The 23631-nt window shown below is 39.7% G+C and overlaps 1 protein-coding gene across 5 annotated transcripts in view; it reads left to right on the plus strand.

Moving 5' to 3' along the window:
- Positions 1–23631, plus strand: part of Nf1 (neurofibromin 1) — a 291489-nt gene that overhangs the window by 223721 nt on the left and 44137 nt on the right. For 3 of the 5 annotated variants that reach the window (XM_072300264.1, XM_072300271.1, XM_072300269.1), the window contains 3 exons: positions 557–759; positions 2027–2213; positions 4378–4543. In XM_072300264.1, the coding sequence (XP_072156365.1) occupies positions 557–759; positions 2027–2213; positions 4378–4543 (556 nt within the window). Of the gene's footprint in view, positions 1–556; positions 760–2026; positions 2214–4377; positions 4544–15188; positions 15367–15398; positions 22225–23631 lie in introns of those variants that run through there. The other 2 variants (XM_072300273.1, XM_072300279.1) reach the window with 2 other exon arrangements.

The raw sequence follows: 23631 nt of genomic DNA on the forward strand, positions 1-23631 counted from the left end.
GCATTCAGCAGAATCGTATCCTTCCTGCAGCATATCTGATTCTTCCTCTTTTTCTAATTATATTAAGCCCTCCCTCCTTTTCATTTGCGTTCAAGGACTTTTTCCAATTAACCATTTATATCAATGCATTGAAATTGGTTGCAAAATGGAAACGGTACATTTGACTGTATTTTAAAAGGAGGATGATTATTGGCACAGATATTATTTAATGATTATTCTACAGACTGAAATTTCGATTTTCCCAAAATAATCTCCCAAGTAGTTAAAATTTGAAATAAAATTTGAAATATATCGATTGTACCCAGTTAGCATCATGGAAGAGCTGAAGATCTATTTTTAAAGATTGATAGAACTAATGAATATATTTATTGATACGTTTCATTTAAACAGATATGTATTATGCATGCCCTCTCTGTAAGTTTTAGATATCCCAACATAAATCCGTGACAACTGACTCATGCAAAATTACTACTCCCATACCTGTTAAATTTCCGTATCTCAAATGTTTTTGCTGATGAAAGCTGCACTCGTTTTGAATGTATGTTCCCTTTTTCAGGAGCAGAATGATAGGACTTCGCTCTCCAATGAAAACAATCTTTTATTAGACCCACAAGTTTTGGTTGATTTCTCAACTCAAGCCTTAGTTCTAACAGTGTTGGCCACATTGGTCAAGTATGCTTCAGATGAAAATGAAACAAGGATTCTGTATCAATATTTAGCTCATGCATCAGTTGCATTCCCCAAAGTTTTTCCTGTGATGTAAGAATTATAATGTTTTCTTTTTGGCTTAATAATATTTGAACATTTTTTTCAGCATGGCCCGTGTCATGCTATCACATATGTCTGTTCTTGTTAATGGGGCCTGTGTACCAGGTTTTGTTTTGACAGATGCTGTCGATTTTCAAAATACTGATGAAAATATCTAGACTCCATTTCACAGCAAGGCCATAAGACCATTCCTTTGAAGTTCATCAAACTCAGCAGAACTTAGATAGTGAGCGCATTTTTCACACGGCCGTAAGAATAGTTTAAAGTGACTGTGGTGTGCGCATTAGAATTTGACACAGAGCTCAGGTCTTTATCATCACTTCACAATGGCGGCAGGTTAAAGTTAAAAATACTTGGAAGAAGTATCTTGGCAACCAATAAATGGACGCGTTCCAAATTTACTGTATGGAGGGGGAGGGGGAGGTCTTTTGGAATGCTAATTATGAATTTGATATTCGTTTTTTCAAGTTTTTATTCAAATGAATGGTGGTCTTAAAATAAATGGGCGAGAAGTGGACATTTTTCATGGTCAGGCGCCAGGTTAGTCCTTGCGCTGATCTCTCTGCCCGCTCAGCTCATCCACCAGAGTTTTTCTTGTATTACAGTAGGAGCAGAAGCTAGCTGAAGAGATTTACCCGGCTGATATAGCCGCATCTTCAAACTTTCCGCTGGATTAAGCTCCTGCTGAGGTCATGCGCACTAGAGGTTTCATTTTTCAGCTGGGGTGGACTGACCTAGAGACCTTCTGATCATGAGCATTTTTCCAAACCAAAGCTGTTATCTTGGAAAAGATTAAGTATTTTGTAGAACCATTGGAAAACTGGAAAGATATCAGATTCCCACTACATAAAAAAAAAAAAAAAAAAAACTAAATTCAGGCTCAGTATTCCAAAAATGCTCCACAATCTAAGTTTAAAGCAATCTTTTTATTGGTTGCTAAGATACTTTTTTCGTCCTTTTTTTAACTGTAACCATTCGCCATTTTGAAACGGTAATTGATGGCGGGAAAACATTGTTCTTTTAAACTTACAATTAGAGATGGTAATACCTGAGATTCATGCTAAAAATTTTCTTTTTTATGATCTTTCCATTAACGATCACAAATTAGGGGCTGCATTTTAAAAAGAAAGTCAGAGTCCATGTCGCCCTGCAGAAGAAAGGTGTTCCACTAAGGCTGAAATTGTTTTTCTCAACATTTATTTATCTATGAAAAAGAAAGCCCCCATGTTTCTAATCTTTTACCACTTCTTTTCCTCAGTCATTCTTTGTTGGATGCCAAACTGACAAGTGTTCTTCAAATGTGCCATGACAAAATTATTTTGAGTGCTGTGCAAAACATCATTCAAAATATGATAGCTGCAGAAGACACCAGTCAACAACAGCTTCACTATCTCCAGTCTTGTGGGTTTGGGGGGTTATGGAGATTTGCAGGCCCTTTCACTAAGGTATGTTCCCATCTTTTTATATTTCTGTATCTACATTTTGATATATCTATGCTATTGGGACGAATTACTATGTACAGATCAATGAAATCAAAAGAAATCATGTATGCAAGATTTGCGTACCTGCTAGTTCCTCTTGATTGAATTCATTTATACATAATGGGCCTGTTGCAAACTTTTGCTAGAGCAAAACTAAGAGTAGTTTCTTATAGATAATACCTCAAAAATCACGATGAGCGCATCGGCAAAGTCTGAAATGCACTCATAACTTCACAATCTGCGTAAGAAATTTGCGGTTTTTTGAGCTTCCCGCTTCAAAAACGATACTACAGCACGGGTAAACATTTTGTTGAACATTTTGAGGAGTCGTTCCATTGGCGGCAATACTCATCATGGCCGACGCCAATCCGCCAAAACACGTGTGATGGGACGAGATGACACCTGAACAGGATTAAATCAGATAACAATCGACGTGTTTACGTTCATATTGTCCTCGCCCGCCTTGATTGACCTAGAACTCTCCTCGAATTACGCGAGGAGCTGCGCAAGCGTCGGCCATGATGAATATTGCCGACGATGGAGCGACTCCTCTAATAGAATGTTCACCTGTGCAGTAGTATCGTTTTTGAAGCGGGAAGCTCAAAAAAACGCAAATTTCTTACGCAGATTGTGAATTTATGAGTGCATTTCAGACTTTGCCGATGCGCCCATTGTGATTTTTGAGGCATTATCTATAGGAAACAACTCTTAATTCTGCTCTGGCAAAAGTTTGCAACAGGCCCATTCTTTTTCGCGCCTTTAAATTCATGCCTAAAGAAGGTGTTCTATTTTTCATCCAAAATAGCCCCGTAAAATCTTTAATCATTCTGTCAAGGATTTTAAAGGTTCATCACACAGCCAGGGATTTTAACGGTCTCGCAAGTTGAGTCTCTAGAGACTCAGACGCAGAGAGCGAGATTGGCAGTTGGGTCACAGGCAGACTCGAACTGGAGGTGCTGGTCTGTCATGATGATTTTTAGCAATCTCGAATCTCTTGCCTGATACCTACCCAGTGTCGACCAACACCCAGTATCAAACCACGAGGTTTAGTTCCAAGTTTTCAATGTATGAAGAGACTCAAGCTCAAGGGTGCCTGTTAGCAGACAGGGGTCAATACACTCGCAGTGCTTCGCCGCCGAAACGGGGGATTCCCGGTTGCTTTCTGGAAATCATCCTTGCTGTTAACCGCATGAATGTTTATAGTTACACAGCCTGCTTGTGACCTTTTGGCATCCCCGCAACAATCCCGACGTTCACTTCCGAGAATATGCCATGAGTGCGCAGCCTAATCTACTGGCCAGACAGTCCCTCCCTTGCGAGTCTGCATTGTCGTTGAGACCGGACCCACTCTCTCCAGAGAGTCTGTAGGTGCAGCGAGTCTACCTTTGGACTTGCGTAAAGGGTGAACTTGATGGGCAGAGACTGATGTTGGTCTTATGCGAAGGGTAGACTCACATCAGAGGGTGCACACTCAGACTCTCTGACGAGAGGTCAATCTTGCATCGAGTTTGCCTGCTAACTTGACTCCCAATCCTTGCATGCAGCTTTAAATGCAGCATTTGCTTCTGTGGAGGTCGATTAACCTGTTCATTGTCATTTAGTTACAGAATTTATTGAATTTTTAGCTTTATATTTTTAGGTTGATTTTGATTTTTAAGTTTTGTGATCCTCAAGCAAAAGATGCTGCTTTTGAGATTGAAGGGAACCCAACTATGCTGAAAGTTTTTTATCAATGGACTACTGAACAGGCGCGAATTTAGGCATTATGAAGTATGCTTTTTCTTTAATAGTTGACGTACAATGCCATTTGTGCCACAAAAATTATTGGAAGTACCTAACTCCTTACCTACCAAGATATTAACGTCTTTCAATGCATAAATTCAAACTTTGCGCTCATAAGAAAAACCATAATCTGCTCGAGAGAAAGTGTAATCTGAACATAACTATAGCAGTCTCTGTAGTATGAAAATATGGCAACTTCGATCTTGGCACTTCAGCTCAGCTGTTCAATGTCGCTAATACTTTGAACTACACAGGGTCAGGAAGGAGCACCATTCGATTAAAAAGCCTGCCAATACCATTGAAACCAGCAATTCGTCTCTGTGATCGTTCACTTTCTCTTTCACAGGCAAATTGCACTGCTGATAGTGCGGAACTGTTTGTCAATTGTCTAGAAGCATTAGTGGAAACTTGCTTGCCCGGTGATGAGCCAATCATGACTACCAGCACTACTGCGGAGAGCAGTGTCTCATCCTCATTCTCTTCACTCCCACTAGGATCACCTATAGATAAAGGTAACCGATCTCTTATTACCTTCAACAAAATCAATTCTCTAACAGTTAATTCAGAACAAAATGTGTAGCTCATGTCGCAGCTCATTCTTCCTTGCATCTTGCTTTCTCTCCTATTGAGTTCAAGACAAAAAAATTGGCCTCCGGCCAATTTATGGGCGGCGCTTCGCGCCGGCATTTGGGGGGCTTCGCCCCCCCATCCGCTTAGCGGATTGGTGCGGGGACCGCACGGGACTTTCTCGCTCGAGCCGGCGCTTCGCGCCGGCATAGACACTTTTACTGGGATATTTAGAAAAATACTGCCAATTTTACAAAATCATAAAGTTTGATTGGAATTTTGATCACAGGATAATAGTTATGAAATTTTTATTCAAACCACTGAACTTTATTGTAAATGTCTTCGCGATATGTGATGAATTCATATATTCGGACTCGACTTGTTGATTTTATGAGGCATCTTCAATTAAATATGTAATTGATTAACAAAGTCTCCTGTCAAAGATGGCGATCCGTAAAAATCTTAGCTTTTCTACGATTCATTAGGATCCATTAGATTCATTGACATCATACTTCAGATACAATTTTATATTATAATCTCTCCTTAAGCACGGTCAAAAGCTATCCAATATCTACTTGAATGGGTAGAATGACTATTCGATGTTCAAAGAGGTTGTTCCAAAAACGCCGATTTTGGCCCCCCCCTGGATTCGGCCCAAACTTTGCTCAGATGTTGTACTAAGTGTCCCCGACGCTTGGGCAAAATTTCAGCCCCCTCGGATAATTAGGGGGGAGGGGGCAGGGGGGCAAAGTTGCAATTTTTTTAAAACTTTAAAAATCGATATCTCGCGAACGGTTTGAGTGTAAGTGTTGCGGTTTGCGCTAAAAAACGTTAAAAAATATTCTCTACAAGAATATTAATGCAGTTTGCAAGGTTGCGTAATTTATCGCGGTCATAAATCGATTTTTTCGATTTTGAAGGTTCGACTTTTTTTCGTTTTTCGTCTCTCCTCTCCAGGCGATCGTTGCTACGTGAATGAAAACCGGTTGAGGTGATTCTCCATGAAATTCTGCATCTGCTACACTTTGTTTGACCTTGGGGAAACGATTCGTTCGTGAGTTATAGCGATTTTTCTGCGCGTCACCGGTTACGCGCGGGCGGCATATCGGCGGCGCTCCATCCCGCACGGGCGAGGCAGAGGTTGTTTCACCGCTAGGGCCTTGTATTCATGCTGTAGGCTGTAATTATCGATATTTTCTCCTCCCCCCACCCTTCCCCTCCAATAAATATTGTTTTAATACTTCGTTATACAGGGTGTCCCAGACCATCCGTAACAGGTATTTTTCTCGGTTGGTTTAGGTAGTACGAAGTGGAGGACCGCGGGGATATATAGGGAATTGACCCCAAGGAATCCGAATTTCACGGTCCCGAAACCCCCCATGCCCCCCCTTGGGAGGTAGGTGCCCCCCTTGGGGTCATGATCCCAAAAGTCGGGAGACATTGTGCCTCCCCTTTTTACGCCCCGAGGGTGGCTAGGGGGGCCTCGGGACCATAAAAATCGGATTCCCTGGGGTCGATTACCCGGGAAATCATCTTTTTCCGGAGAATCTACGTCAATTTTCGACCAAAGGGAAATTATGGAGGAGGCCGATGTCCCCGTTTTGAAGAGATCATTTTTGGGCGCAAATTGACGTAGACCCTCCGGAAAAAGATGATTTCCCGGGTAATCGACCCCAGGGAATCCGATTTTTATGGTCCCGAGGCCCCCCTAGCCACCCTCGGGGCGTAAAAAGGGGAGGCACAATGTCTCCCGACTTTTGGGATCATGACCCCAAGGGGGGCACCTACCTCCCAAGGGGGGGCATGGGGGGTTTCGGGACCGTGAAATTCGGATTCCTTGGGGTCAATTCCCTATATATCCCCGCGGTCCTCCACTTCGTACTACCTAAACCAACCGAGAAAAATACCTGTTACGGATGGTCTGGGACACCCTGTATAACGAAGTATTAAAACAATATTTATTGGAGGGGAAGGGTGGGGGGAGGAGAAAATATCGATAATTACAGCCTACAGCATGAATACAAGGCCCTAGCGGTGAAACAACCTCTGCCTCGCCCGTGCGGGATGGAGCGCCGCCGATATGCCGCCCGCGCGTAACCGGTGACGCGCAGAAAAATCGCTATAACTCACGAACGAATCGTTTCCCCAAGGTCAAACAAAGTGTAGCAGATGCAGAATTTCATGGAGAATCACCTCAACCGGTTTTCATTCACGTAGCAACGATCGCCTGGAGAGGAGAGACGAAAAACGAAAAAAAGTCGAACCTTCAAAATCGAAAAAATCGATTTATGACCGCGATAAATTACGCAACCTTGCAAACTGCATTAATATTCTTGTAGAGAATATTTTTTAACGTTTTTTAGCGCAAACCGCAACACTTACACTCAAACCGTTCGCGAGATATCGATTTTTAAAGTTTTAAAAAAATTGCAACTTTGCCCCCCTGCCCCCTCCCCCCTAATTATCCGAGGGGGCTGAAATTTTGCCCAAGCGTCGGGGACACTTAGTACAACATCTGAGCAAAGTTTGGGCCGAATCCAGGGGGGGGCCAAAATCGGCGTTTTTGGAACAACCTCAAGGCGGGCGAATCTACCTGCTGGAAGGTTCACCACACGCCCGCCAGGAGCGCCATCTCCTTACCGCGTATCCCTGTAATTCAAAGCGAAAACAATAGAGAGCGCTGAGAGCGCCATCTCCTTGCTGCTGTCGACAAACAACAATTTATAACATTTATAACCTCCTTTATTAAGTAACAAGCATTAAATCTGTCATATTTGTGCCGTATTATCATATTATATTTGTGCTTAGTACCTCGTAAAAAGGAACCGCGAAAGATGGAATCTGCCGGGATTCTAAATTCATCAACAACAAACATATTAGTATTTAATAAAGATGTAAGTGTCAGTTCTTGCGTCAGCTTGAAGACTCATAGTAACTATATACATAATGTAAGTACCTACCTGATTAGTTGTCTAATTTTGCTTGGTGTATACCTACGGAGTAATTTTGGAAATAGTATATGATGCATTATATAATGCATTTGAATTCCTAGGTTTCACCTGACTCAAAGCGTTTGCTGCTATTATCTAGAAGCGTTCCGACTCATTTATCAGAGAATTGAGCGTTTCCTATCGGCCCCTCTGCAATTATAAGATTAGTCCAAGAATCCTTTACGAACTTAAATTAATGACTCAGATGGTGCTTTTGAGCCAACTTTCAAAGAATTAAAGGCATTTTTTCAAAATCTACAGTCCATGAGCTCTCCGTGTGACCGAAGTGCTCTCCTCGCTATATGACGCGTAACCCTTCAATTTTTAGTTTAGTCCAAAGACCTCATAGGAACTTACATTATTGAACCAGGTGGTGCTCTTATGCCAACTTTCGAAGAAATGAAAGGCATTTTTTTCAAATTTACAGTCTTTGAAAATGAGTTGTTTGTGTGATGTCGCAGAGCAAAGTGCCCTACTTTTGGGCCTCGTAATCCCTTGAATTTTGAGTTTAGTCCAAAGATCTTTTAGGAACTTAAATTAATGACCCAGGTGATGTGCTTGATGCCCCTTTTTAAAGAATTAAAGGCATTTTTCAAAATTTACGGTCCCTCAAAATGAGCTTTCCGTGTAATTTTGCTGAAAATGGACCTTTAACCCAATTTGACCCTAGCCCCCCCAAATTTTAGCGTACCCCAAAATCGTTGGACGTGCATAAGGAGACCATAAATACGGTGTTCTGTGAGAATTTTGAATGAAATCGAACTGATAGATTCTGAGATATCGCTGTAGACAGATTTGGGGGACGCCGGACGGACGGACACACATTTTTTCAAGTATGGTTATTTTGACTCCTGGGACCTTAAAACGTCTAGAAATGATGAAATTTCAACTTTTTTTTTTTTTTTCTTCTTGGAGGATGACAATACTTCCTCTCTACCCTAGGGGAGCGAGAAAGTAAAAGCTCATAAAGCAAGGTGTGACTTGAGGTCACCCCTAAAAGTTCAGGTGGTAGGAACCCTTCAACTGTTGTGGAGGCTCAGTATAGCAAGCATGGAACACTAGAACAGCTTAGCCCATCCCCAGATGAAGTTTTATACCAACAGTGAAACTTTCAAACCATAAATCTCAATTTGGGATGTTGCAGACGTCCTTTTACATGGAAAACTAATCAACGGCAATTCTTAAATACTGCCATGATTTGCATTCTCATTGTGAACAAAATTCTGTGAAAATTTCGAAGAATGATTTTGATTTTTTGTGTATAAAAAATAAAATAGCAGGGAAAAGCGTACAACAGCGTGAAGGAGATACTTGGTTTGGGAGTTTCACTGACGGCATATATAATAAATATGATGGCTTTCCAGATGTTTGGAATATACCGCGTATCCGTCGGTTTTACTTAAAATATTTTACATAGGAACCCTGCAGCTTTAATTCTTATTTTTTGAAAAATGAAAGTATGGTATTTCAGAGATCTCCAATGCATGAAAAATATTTGGTGATTCAACATGACATCGGTGTTCGGTTTCAGGCTGAATTGGAAAGATATAAAGAAAGACAATGAGAATCAGAGAGCAATAATGAAGTTGAAGTGGATTGTATTTTAATATCGAAGAAAGAAAACTAGGCAGGACTGCTGAACAAGTCTGCATGTATATGTTGGCTTTCCCTGTGCATGTGCTTGTTAACTAACTGCTGCCACTTTCATGTGTTTTGAATGGCCTGTGTCACACTATCAAAATACTCCATCAAAATGTCAAGGTAAAGTGCTGTGATTGGTCCAAGTCATCGAATTAGCCAATCACAACACCTGATCTTGAGATTTTGATGGCTAGCTTTGATAGTGTGACATAGGCTGATGGCTCTTTTTCATAATTCAACAGATCGCAGCAGCTTCATGTATGCTGCGGTGCTAAAGAGAAACGCCGTTTAAACATTTGAAAGTTGTCAAATTTTCTCTGATAAAATGTTTATTTTGAAAGGAAGTCATGCACATTTTTCTTTCAAATTTTCGCATATTTTAGATTAAACTGTGAACAATATTATCTGAAAAATTGGAATAAAAATTCATAACTTTTCCAATAAATTTGTATTTTATGAAAGGAAACTTAGCAATGTGAGATTAGTGCGGTCGCTTAGCTCAAAAATGCACGATGATACGCGGTTTCCGGCTACCAACGTGACTTTGGTCTTAAAATGACCGTTAGACCCTCCTGACTCAGAAACCACCGGGAGCCACTCGCGCTCTCCCCGTTTCCCCCCCCCCCTTTTGGCCGCCATCTTGGAAAATGGCGGCCAAAATCGGGTTTTTTCAAAATATCTCGAGAACGGTGGCAGATATCGAAAAATTTTCTTAGTTAAAAAAGATTCAGCGTGAAAAAGCGGTATGAATGAAGTACTCATACGTAAATAATATGAGAGAAGGGAGGGGGGGGAGGGGGAGGCCCGCTGCGCGCTCCTCTGCTCCTCAGCTGTCCTGCGAAAAACTCGCTGTTCCGGCGGGCGCGCGTCATCACCCGAGGCGTTGCGCCCTCTGGTAATCAAGCAATTAATAACTGGACACTTGAATCTTCCTGTCTTTTTACTTGCTGTGCTCTGGATGGGTTGGTAGATATAGACAAATTTGACAGAAAATAGGTAAGTTCAATTCAGAAATAAACTTTTGCTAAACAATTTGAATTCAAGTGGGTGGAAAATAAGTGCCTTATCAATCTATTTCTTTTTAATGGAAACCTAATTTGAAATTTGGTTCATTTTAGACTTTAGCGGTATCATTGGATGTAGGGTTCTAAGCGGCTCAGATTCAAATAACTTGGAAACTTGTGTAAACCCGTGCACCGCTAACGTAATTGATGGAGCTGTGTTGGTGCATACCTTAAATAAATCAAATGCTAAAACATTCTCCGAATTCTCTGTAAAAGTTTTTCAGTCAGCAATTAAGCGTCAACTGCAGAGCTTTGACAGGGTTGATATTGTTTTCGACAGATATCCGCCTTTTATAGCTTAAAATCAGACATAAGGGAGAAAAGAGGGTCCGGAAGAGAAATTCTCGTAAAAGGTTCAACGCCTCTACCTAAAAATTTTGGCCATTTCTTGCAAGTTGATTGTAACAAGACTCAGTTATTTCAATTACTCGCACAAGACATCAAATCTATGGAGACAATGGGTAAGATCGTCATTTGCACTGATGACGTATATCGATCGTTTCAGCTGGAAATTTGGTTTCAAGCGCCGATATTTCACCGTGTTTCCACGAGGAGGCAGATACTAGACTTTCCATTCATATTAAGAATGCTGTTCTATCTGGTCATAAGTTTGTACTGCTCAGTACTGTGGATTCTGATGTCATCGTGATTGCAACTTCTATGTTCCAAACTTTGAAAGAATTCGGTTTGCAGGACCTGTTCGTAGAATATGGAGTTGGTAAAAATAGGAGTTTAATCCAAATTTCTAAAAATTAACATCGAAAATCTCGCCGGATATGCGCAACGCACTGACATTCTTCCATGCGTTTACAGGTTGTGACTCCGTATCGTCTTTCTACGACGAAGGCAAGACGAAGGCGTGGAATATCTGGAATAAATTGGAGAATGATTTAACTGGAACATTTTTGACGCTTTAATCGTGTAACGAAATTTCTAATAATGATTTTGAAAAAATTCAGCTCTTCACTATTTTCGTTTATGACTCGTCCAGCCAGGCAAAATCCGTCAATGACTGCAGGAGAGTCTTGTACACTCAAAAAAATCGATCGGTTGAGACATTCCTCCCACTGAGGAAGCATTGCTTGGAGCTGAATCCAGTTGTTCCCGATGTGAAATCTTGTGGTTGGACAAGTAGAACTGAGATCACTGAGAGACTCGCCATCGTGCCACTGTGGACCACCCTATCACAGGCTTCGAAAGAGTGCTACGAGCTAATATCTTGTGGATGTAAAACAATGTTTATAAAAAATTACAAGTGCCAACGCTTTAATTTAAAGTGCACAGCACTTTGTTTATATGATGGGCAATGCTCATAAAGGTTTGCATTTCCAACTTACTGGCCCGAAGCACTCTAATTTTGAATCCATCTTTCAAACAACCGCACTAATATCGTACTAGTTTATTGCAAAACTTAGGTCATGAATACCAAAAGAATTTATCCTCTCATGCCAAACATTTGGACTGCATTTTGCGATTTGGAACTATAAATTCTGGCTCTTCTTGAATAACAGGGATAAGCGTAGGGAAACTAATGGCGCGTACGTTGGTTTTAAACCGATCTAGAATTTATAGTTTCAACTTGCAAAATGTAGTCCATTTACTCTTCCGTCAAAAATGTATTTTATTAACATTTATTTGTAATTTATACTTCCTTTTATTTTGGTTTTTTTGCGAGACCGTTGCAATACACCCAACGGGTTATAACAAATTTAATTTTTGTCACGCTGATTTATTTCTACTTGGAGGCTATGGAACGCCGTTTGTACGAAAACCTATTTTCAGGGGGAGAAGTGATTTTTCTTGGGGGAAGAGCAATTTTCGTTGGGGGAGAAACACTTTTTCAGGGGTGGAGAAACTTTTTTAGGGGTGGAGACACTTTTTCTATGGGTGGAGAAGGAATTTCAGGGAGGCGTGAGAATTCTGTGCTCCACTCTCCCGATGAAAATCTTTCCGTCCCTGATCGTGAATATATCGAATATCTGGAGGAGAAATGAAAAAAAATCCTTCCCTCCGCCGTGCGTTCGATATCGCGACTGCTCGGTGCGGAGAAGGATCTTGCTGCGCCGCGACTGCTTTCGATATATCGATTGAGCGCGGTGGAGAAACGTTTCTACGCGTGGATCCACTTTTTTTCGCGGCGATCCACTTTTTCGTGGGGAGGAGCCGATCGCGACTGCTCGGCGCACAATGGTCCACAGACTGGATTTAACGGATCTTTATTCGAAAATGCAATGCACCGTTTTGAAAGTTGAAGGAGCTAATCATTTTAGGGTCGCGGATTTTATTGTACATCTTAGTGAGTGAAACAAAATATTAACATCCTGACCGAGAAACTTGACTTTAATTGTGATTTCTGACGCTTTTAAGACTCAAGATTTTTTCTCCTATTACGACAATAAAGAACATATATAAACAATTGTTTTTTAAAAAAAAAGTCTCCCGGTCGTGATCAGGTGATTTGAATGTATTTTTAGGCGCTGAATTCGAATATGACCTCCGTTTTTGTGCATCGCCCTTCAATCTTGGGCAGAAAATGGGCATTTTTGGTGTTTTTGCGACTGTTGACCCCCGCATCATGTAGGTAAAATTTTTCTCATGTACGAAATTATACTACTCTCATATATTTTGAGCCGCTGAGTCCAAAAATGACCTTCGTTTTTTCCTTTCATCTTTCACTTTTCCGAAAAAGCGACTTTTGCCCGGGAAAATGAGGAAATTTGACGTCTTTTTGTGATGCCTGCAATTCATTTTGGTACATTTTCCTGGACCCACGGTAGAGTTGTTCTTATGTATTTTAAGCTGCTGCTAAATCCGAATATGACCTCGGTTTTGTTTATCACTCTCCAGCACTGCGATAACGCTAATTCTTCCGAGCCTTTCTTGTAAAACCTTTTGCGACCCCAAAGTCTATTAAAAATATATTGTAAAAATGTTTTCGATGTGCGATACATCGATTCTTATGTATTTTGACTTGATGACCTTTGATTTTCACTATCACACCTGTTTTTCCCGGCAAAGTCGATTTTCCTCGGAGAACCAGCTTTTTTCGTACTGTTGCGACGATTTTCCTGTTCTGAGGAGTTTTAGATATTTTCCGAGATCCTCTTTAGGTCTGCTCTGATGTCTTTAGAGTCATCGAACCCGAGTTTGACCTCTACTTGCCTCTGACAAAGCCTCGCTATCCTTAGACCTTTAGTCCTAAAAGGGTCAGAAATCACAATTAAAGTCAAGTTTCTCGGTCAGGATGTTAATATTTTGTTTCACTCACTAAGATGTACAATAAAATCCGCGACCCTAAAATGATTAGCTCCTTCATCTTTCAAAACGGTGCATTGCATTTTCGAATAAAGATCCGTTAAATCCAGTCTGTGGACCATTGTGCGCCGAGCAGTCGCGATCGGCTCCTCCCCACGAAAAAGTGGATCGCCGCGAAAAAAAGTGGATCCACGCGTAGAAACGTTTCTCCACCGCGCTCAATCGATATATCGAAAGCAGTCGCGGCGCAGCAAGATCCTTCTCCGCACCGAGCAGTCGCGATATCGAACGCACGGCGGAGGGAAGGATTTTTTTTCATTTCTCCTCCAGATATTCGATATATTCACGATCAGGGACGGAAAGATTTTCATCGGGAGAGTGGAGCACAGAATTCTCACGCCTCCCTGAAATTCCTTCTCCACCCATAGAAAAAGTGTCTCCACCCCTAAAAAAGTTTCTCCACCCCTGAAAAAGTGTTTCTCCCCCGACGAAAATTGCTCTTCCCCCAAGAAAAATCACTTCTCCCCCTGAAAATAGGTTTTCGTACAAACGGCGTTCCATAGGAGGCACCCTGATGTTTCTACGGAGAAGCAGAATTACGTACGTACTATCCTGTCAGGACTGACTCTAATTTTCTACTTGTTCGTGACTAATTTTGTATGTTCATTCATGACAGTTCATACTTAAATATTTATTTCTTGGTAATTCTTTATGTAAGGTGCTTTACCTACTTTGGTTTCAAATTTGTCTATATCTACCAACCTATCCAGAGCACAGCAAGTAAAAAGGCAGGAAGATTCAAGTGTCTAGTTATTAATTGCTTGATTACCAGAGGGCGCAACGCCTCGGGTGATGACGCGCGCCCGCCGGAACAGCGAGTTTTTCGCAGGACAGCTGAGGAGCAGAGGAGCGCGCAGCGGGCCTCCCCCTCCCCCCCCTCCCTTCTCTCATATTATTTACGTATGAGTACTTCATTCATACCGCTTTTTCACGCTGAATCTTTTTTAACTAAGAAAATTTTTCGATATCTGCCACCGTTCTCGAGATATTTTGAAAAAACCCGATTTTGGCCGCCATTTTCCAAGATGGCGGCCAAAAGGGGGGGGGGAAACGGGGAGAGCGCGAGTGGCTCCCGGTGGTTTCTGAGTCAGGAGGGTCTAACGGTCATTTTAAGACCAAAGTCACGTTGGTAGCCGGAAACCGCGTATCATCGTGCATTTTTGAGCTAAGCGACCGCACTAGATGGCTCAAACGGCGTTTTTCCCTAGCATGGCAGTATGTAGGTCAGAATTTCGATGACCTGATATCAAATTCGTATGTTCTGTGTAAAACAACCCTTGGGTACCAGGTTCCCGGTAATTTCTTTGATAAGAACTCCTGAAAAACCTCCAAAACTGGTTTCCACCGTTGGCAGCTATCTTGTCAAAAATTGAGTTATCGACCTGAACTTCGCCCCAAAAATGTTCTTTTTTATTATCTATCCAACGATGTGTCATATGGTAAGGGTTGCCATTTGGAAAAAAAAGTTAGGGTCCGTAGCCTCTCCTCCGGGTGGGGGGGGGGGGGTGTCAAAAAAGTAGTTTACCTTGACACAAGAGCACTGTCAAAATTTCAAGTCTCTATCTCAATTCGTTCAAAAGTTTCAGGGGTGTCCTAAGACTTTTGTATCACCCTGTATTTATCCAGGAGTCAGGGGACGGGAGAAAAATATGGCCAAAAACCTTGCTATGGAAACTGCAGATCCTCTATCGCTTTCTGAAAGTAGATGAAGTAGGTAAGTAATTGGGTGTGGACTCTGGATTAAGCTTTTTTCCCCTCAAGCTGATGCCACTATTTATTTTTTTCCATAGGGTTTAGCTCTACCGAAACTTTCCGCTGTGAGTGAAAGTTACCTTTTTTTTCCATCAACATTAAGGGCTCCTTCAAAAACTGCACTCCTGGAGGACATTTGTTTTTCTTCTTCAGAATTGATTCTCTGGTTCACAATTCAGCAAGAAAAACTACCCTGCAAATCAAGGATCACCAATCTTGTAACTCAGCTTTACATGACACTAGCACAGGTGATTATTAAAAAGTTTATGTGTCCAAATCATTCAAAATGCTTGAGTCTGACCGCTAGAGCCTTTGTTAAAGCCGATAAAAGCGTTCTTTCTGAAGAGTAATTTGTCCAAAAATCATAATGAGTGCATTGACAAATTCTGGTGGCTTATCACTTACCCTTAGAGTGATAATCAAGCATGCTCTAGCATATGCTTGCAAATACTTCTTCGTCTCTATTTTATCCTCGAAAACTTTCGATACCTCATCTGAATCTGGAATGATCAATAAAATCTTTCCCTTGCTCAGCCCTAAATCGATCGTGTATTTCCAATTGCTGAAATCACCTGGTTCTAGGACCGGCATCTTAGATACAGTAAAAGTTCGTTAAGTCGAATTGTCTGGGGACCAATGAAAAATTCGACTTAAGCGGCAATTCGAGTTATTCGTTTCTCCGCTTAACTCAAAATCAGCGTAAAAATCGCAAAAATTCGACTTAAGCGGCAATTGAGGATCTAGTCGAGGCCCATATGGGAGTATGTGACACCGAAGATGATGGTGAAGAGGATCTAGCCACCCCCGACCAAAAACTGACTTCCACAGCAGATGCCCAGTTAGCTGTGGACAATTTGGGAAAATTCTTTTGTCAGTGCGAAGGAGCCGACAGCGCAATAGCCAGTATTCAAAATCTGGAATCTTTGCTCATTTCCGGAGTGATAAATCGCCACAAGCAGTTAAAAATTATCGATTTCTTTAAGTGATTTTGTTTCTTTTCAACTTTTTAACGCTTTTTAACTTTTACTCTTTTTAATTTTAAGTTTTAAGCCAAATCAATGAAATTTAGTCAAATCAGTGTTTTCTATAACGCAATGAGTGAAGTTAGTGTTCCGTAGTGTCAAGTGTCAATGCCAAGCATAAAAAAAATTCAATTTTTCGGACATAACAACCAACAGATGTCACTTCTCTACTCCCTTCGTGTATACAGGTAGCGTAGTATACGTAGCAACGAATCTCTTTTCTACATTTCTCCCGTCTATATTGCGCATTTTTTGTGTTTTTCGTTGTAAAAATCCGGATTTTTCGAAAAATAAATTTCGACACAAGCGGCTTTCCACCCGGCTCAATAATTCGCGAATTCGTCTAAAGCGTAGTTTTTTTAACGTTGTTCCATATGCAACTTCGCGGGACCGAAGAAAATTTCGACTTAAGCGGATTTTCGTCTTAATCATAGTTCGACTTAACAAACTTTTACTGTATGTATACTGCCATGATGTGTTTGTGCACTTTAACCTCAGAGCATGCACCTCTTAAAAATGCAAAAAACTTTGAACCGTGTACATCATTTATCACTCTTGAAGTTAGATCAAAATGCTGGGCATGACCTGTTTTTTAATTGATTCTACGCAGCCACCTTCATATGACTAATGATTGCAACCATCTATCAATACTGGTGTCAAGACAATAAAAAAACTAAATGAAATTCAGCACACAATAGTCGCTGTAAAATGAATGTCGTTTTTTCAGTAAAAGATTCTCTATAATCTAGAGGCACGATTTGCCATGTTGCCACTCTGTATGCATAAAGTTTAGATTCCTTATACCAGCTACTTTTCAAAGATTTAGGGGAGAGTCAACTCTCCTTTCAATTACAGCAAGAGTATGTATCAGCTTTAATCTGATCTATCTACCCTCAATGTATTTAATTGCTGGTTCTAGAGCCTATTTTTTTTGTTTCCCCACCTCAATTTTACCTGTCTCTGTTCTTATCAAGCATTACGGAAGGAAAAATTTTCAAAAGCGAGTGGCAGTGAAACCCATGTCTAATTTCATTTTAAGTAAGCGTCCGTGTGTGGAATTTTGTCTCATTGAATATTTTAAAAGCTGATTAAGATCTCTCTACTTTTTTTACATTATAAGCCAAATTTTACTGATTGCCTCTCGGTAGTTTTACCTTCTGAAATCACAAAGGAGGAGTATCGTTTTGTTTTGGGCCTTTTCCGGCCCCACCTAGATTTTGCTGAATGTTTCATATTTTCAAAGTACTAGTCCTAGGTAGACTCTATGCCAAATATTTTACCGAACAGAGCCCATGCAAAGGTGCAGCAACACCTCAAGTCCAAAATCCTGGCATTGAAAAATCGTTATTTTCGTTGACTTTCTCGACCGTTTTCACTCTTTCAGCAGATGACTCATACGTATATTCCTACGTAGCCATAAAAATGGCTTCCTGTGAATTTTAAAAAGTCTAACGGTCCATTGTTGCCAATTTTTAAGGGTTTTTTCAGGTCTACATGTGTAAAACTTAATTTAATCTAAAAATCGTGTAAATTTTTGGAAAGAACGTAAGAAAATACATATACAATGGTGCTTCGTAACTTTTCCCTACATCGCCAAATTTTCGAGAAAAATCGTCCTATAGTGCCAAAAATGACAAAAATTGGATTAATCATCAGGTCGAAGGTTTTAGGAAGTGAATTACGACTTTCATGTGGATTGTGGGACATTTTCCTCGTGCAATTTCTGTTGTTTGGTATTTGGCCTGTAGCAGGCATCTTGAGTTCCAAGGACTATTTTGAGGTTCCAGGAATAAAGTGGTGAAATCGAGTCAAGGATGAGGTGGAAGCATTTTGAGGGTGTTGCGTCATGCTCATCTGAGCCATTTCATGTTCGGTGAGAAACATTGCAATTTTCCATATTGAATACGTTATTTGTAGTGAACGGAAACTTAAAATTCTCATCCTAGAATCTTCGATGTGATGATTGATCCAATTTTTGTCATTTTTGGCTCTTTAGGACGATTTTTCTCGAAAATTTGGGAATGCAGGGAAAAGTTACGAAGCACTGTTATATATGTATTTTTTTACGTTCTTTCCGAAAATGTGCACGGTTTTAGATTAAACTAAGTTTTACACACGCAAACTTGAAGAAACCCTTAAAAATTGGTAAAAATTGGCAAGAATCGACCGTTAGGCCTTTTATAGTTCACAGGAAGCCATTTTTATGGCCAGATACGAAAAATATGTAGAAAAATACATATAGTTCACACCCATGGAGGGTGACTAAGGTCAAAAAACATTCAAAAGAGCTACCTTCAAGTAAAAACAGGCTGCGAAAATCCACATCCGGGTCAATTTTCACATCATGGGAATCCAGGTACAACTATAATTTTTTGATAAGTTGTACATATGGGTTAGAGCTGTTACGTACGTCAATATGAAAGTTGTACCCCACTTTCTTGAACCGTAGGCGTGGCAATTTATCGAATTTTTACCATTTTTGGCTTTTGGGAACGATTTTTCTCGAAAATTTGGCAACGTAGAAAAATCTTTCACTGAACATTTTTTATTCATTTTTTTGCGTTCTTTTCAAAAACATATGAGGACATATATGTAACAATAGCGGTCGCTGACATCCGCCTTTTTTAGGGCAAACGCTTTTTTCGAAATCTAGAGCCTCCAAGAAAGCCTGTGCAAAGTTTCAGACTTCCAGAGCAATTTTTCGGTGAAGTATGAACTGAAAACCATGTTATTTGTAAAAACAGAGGATGTGAGAATCCACTGTTTTCCCCGGCCGGCGCGGCAGGTTACAGTGGAGATTCGAACCCACTTGTGATAACTGCCTTCCCACCAGCCATGGGCTGTAGCTGACACTCAAATTATACGTATTGGGGCCGTCTTGCCAGAATTGTTGAGTTTTTTACTGATTTTAGAATTTGTTCCTTGTTTTTGTTGTAAAAGTTACTAATGGTTTAGTTTCTTGATCAATTTTGTTAAATGACTCAGCATTGACTTACTTTTAGTTCATTTCAATCGTTTCACCAGCCTTACCCTTCCTGAAGACTTTGTTTCATGCATAAAAAAGTGTTAGCAGTAAAAATAGCGGATGTCACATTTTTTTCAAATCGCTGTTACCCCTTCAATTTTTCACTTACATAGATGGTAAAACGTGTGTTTTTTACTGGAAGAGTCACTCTTCATGAAACTTATTATGAAAATCCTCTCGGTTCTACGGGCAGAAAAGTGCAAAGCTTCAAAAACTTCAAACGCGATTTTCTCACAATGTGAAAACTCGACATCCGCTATTGTTACAGATAATAAGTCCTCATATATGGGTCTTAATTTAAATTGAGTTCTGCGTGTCTAAAATTGAAAAAAACCCTAAAAATGGCAACAATGAACTGTAAGGCCCTTTAAAATTCATTGGAAATATTTTAAAGGCCTGAAATGGGAAGGACACAAAACAATACGTAGGAATCATCTGCTGAAAGAGTGAAAACAGTCGAAAAAGTCAACGAAAATAAAAAATTTTTCAATGCCAGGATTTTGGGCTTGAGGCATTGCTGCACCTTTGCAAAGGCTCTGTTCGGTATAATTTTTGGCATGGAGTCTACCTAGGACTTGTAATTTGAAAATATGAAACATTCAGCAAAATCCAGGCCCAAAACGATACTCCTCCTTTGATTCGTAATGATATAATAATTAAATCTATTGCACTAATTATTTCTGTCAGCATGTTTGTATCATGCAAATTTACTTATTCCAATCTTTTTCATCTGAAAGACAAGCATGGAAAAAAAGGAGAAAAATAATGAATTTTATTTTACCGTAGTAAATGTATGCTAGTTTTATGATACACTCTAAGTAATATGTTGTGTATTATCTTAAAAATAATCTCATGATTACACAGAAAAAAATTGACACTGGGCCCTGAATGAAATCTTCTCATCCTTTCAAGTATTGTAGGGCATGCTACAAAACTCCCTAAAGTGGTCGAATTTCTTACCTGGCTTTCCTTTGAGAAGGGGCGGAGGGTCATACAGAAATTAGTTTTTTGCTCATAACTTTCAAATGGTTTAAGATATTGAGTTTTTTGTTTTAATGGAAGGCCACTGAAAGAGGTTTCTTTTGAAGTATAATTTTTGGCCTGTCACAAATTTTACATGAGTCCAAAAATCAGATTTTTGTAGTTTATAAGAGAGAGCGTTTTAGGTATGCCGCTGAAAAAAATGCTGTCCGACTTAAAGTCGTTTTTCTGACGGTTAAAATAAAAAAAGGGGGGCCAGGCAAAAATATTCGACCATTTTTGGGCATATCAGACATCTCAGACTGGGCCCTCCGACTCCTGAAAAGATGAGAAGATTTCATTCGGAGCCCAGTTTTAACAGCAGATTTAGAACTACTCTTTTGCTAAACTAACAGCCTGGGATGTTCAAAATCTACGCGAGAACTTTGCAATGTGATATGAATTCTTTAATTATTAATTCAATGTCAAGGAATGTTCCATTAACAACCAAAGTATTTGTATCTATATTCTGGAGTTGTTACAGAAATTTTTAACATCGCAGTATTTTTATCCAGCAATTTTTTCTCCATATTGGCTCACTGTTTGAGAATTTGAATTATTCACAATTTTCGTGCTAAAAATGCTTTTAGAATTTTGATCTGTAACTTTTTATCAAGAAGCCAAAAATCAAAATTGAAAAACATAGAAATGATCTAATTGTATTCGTAGCATTTGATCGCTTATTCTGTTGCTATGAGGGTTTTCCGCAGGAAATGTGGAAATTTGCCCTTAAACGGAGCTTAAAAGGTAGAAAGAGCAAGAATCACAAAGGCTCTGTTTTTAAAATTAAGATATCAGATCATTTTTTACTGACTCTTCACCGGAGGGGAGTCGAAAAAATCACTCAATTTGCAACAATTTCCTCTTAGAGTCCCTTTATACCCAGAGTTAAGACAACTCACTTTTGGTTGGGCTGAAAGTGGCCTAAAAAAAAAATCCAATTTTGATTGGTTCTCGCTCATGGAGGCCGAAACGAGTGCACCAAGATGGCGGTACCTCGAATGTGAACAAGAATAATGAGAATATTACCTAATTGTGGTTTATCAAGAGTAAATTGTTATTTCTATCGGTCCAAAATGAAAATAGATTAAGAAATTATTGTTGTTTTTGTGTGACAGACATCGCAGGATTCCTGATCCTTATCCCTCAATATCGTTCGTTTGGGTGCACTCATTTCGGCCTCCATGGCCAGCCAAGGCCGGCTGCCAGTCAGCTGATAATCGAGTTGTCTTAACTCTGGGTATAAAGGGACTCCATTTCCTCTAATATTTGTGCACTCAAATAAATAAATTATGCACTGAATAAATTATGTTTTCATTCATGTAATTACAAACTTCAATTTATCCCATAGATCGGAGGTTGAAGTTAAATGTTTAGCATTGTCTCTTATGATGGTATTCTGATCCAGATTGCTGTTCACTTTTTATCTAATCGCAGCCAAATGAATTGAGAGAATGCTCTGTGTTTGCATCACAGATTGTTCAAGATAAATAAGAATGTCGAAGATGTCTTCATCATTAAAACTCCATTCTCTCCTTTTTAATTTCAAGAATTCATGTAAAATTTTTAATCATCTTACCCTTTAAGTGTTGCTTAGTTCTTCATTTGGTGCTACTAAAGAAATTATATTATTTGTTGCTTCTGTTGTGGTGAGTATTTTCCTGATGTATCTATCAATCAAGACTGTCTTTTTTACAATTAGTCATAAAAATTCAAATTTGTTATTTATTCAACATATTACTTGAGTTTGCTTATTGATTTCATGTTATATGTTATACCATCTTCTCTCTTACTTTACTTATATTCATCAGACTTTTACCTTAAGCTCACTTTCCCAAAACCATGGTCATATGAATCTGCAGTTGCTTATTTTTTTCTTCATGATTTTTCCTTTTATTTGTCGTTCGTTGTCACTTTTCAGGAGCATGCATTGTTTTTAAAAATGTTTAAATGGCTGCAAATGGAACCAGAGGTGCAAAATTTCATGAAACTTTATAAAATGATATTTTAATGAAGGAAGGAAACCTATCGATAAGGGCCGTTTTTGGGCCCATCCTGAAATTCCTCAACTCCGCGCTTCTTTGTTCATTGAAGGTCTAAATTTGACGGGATGCATAATGATTTGGTCCATTTCCGCCTACTTCTGGGTCCATTACTTGCCTAACCATGGGGCTGAAGGCCGATGTTGACGAAAAATGCGGGTTTTTCGGAATTCGACGCGCTGTTTTATTATGATCCCAGCAGAGGAGCAAAAAGCGCTTCAAGTGTGTTCATTAGGGGTGTAAGAGAGTCACTTTGGCCAATTTTCGTCGATGTCAATCAAACCTTGCGCTCATAGTTAAATCATTTTTTTTTTAGAATTTTCTTGTTTTTAATTATTATTTAAAATGGCTTAAAGAGGGTGAATCATCTTACACGATAATTAAACCCCATCAACAGAAAATTTACGTATGTGGTCAAAACCTTCCTCCAAGAACCTTTCGTGGATTCAAAGCCCCCCAAAAAAGCTGGTGTTGCCTTATTTTATTGCCTGAATTCACGGAAAACCTAGTGTTTCAGAATTTTGAGGCTGTTCCTTGTCGAGCTCATTCTGCAAGTTCAAAGACCTTAATTTTCTATACGTAGTGACAACATTACTAGGAGTTTTATGCATGTATTTATCTCCCGCTGTGGCGCAGTGTTGCCAACAATTATGTGTGAAAATCGAGAAAAATTCGGGTTTAGCTGATTTTACGCTATTTCTTTCGGATCATGCGCATGGAACAGATATGTAAGAGTGATGCAAGTGGATCGTATGTGCCAGTATCAATTGTTCGAAGATCATGCATCTACAGACCACCTATTCTCTAACAAATTCTTGGAATGACATGTGTGCTTTAGGATGCGACTTTCAACTTTGATGGCTAGCTGACATCTAGAAATATTTGAGTCATGAGTCAGAATCACCAGTTCTCCATGTTGATTTTGCCCCTTTCTGAACCCCCCCCCCCCCCAAATTTTATCGGCAGTGACCGTTCTTCAGAATTTTGCTTCTCAGAATTAATTGAAAATACTTACTTTTTAAAGTTATTTCAAGTTCACATGTTTTAAAGTTCAGCATAGTTGCACAATGAGTGACACACACATGCGCAGTGCACATGAGTGACTGCATTTGCAGTCAACTTATAGACATGTTTTTCCTGAAGTGGATGATATTTATTAAAA

The sequence above is a fragment of the Bemisia tabaci genome, chromosome 1 (assembly GCF_918797505.1).
Source record: "Bemisia tabaci chromosome 1, PGI_BMITA_v3".
Classification (NCBI taxonomy): Eukaryota; Metazoa; Arthropoda; class Insecta; order Hemiptera; family Aleyrodidae; genus Bemisia; species Bemisia tabaci.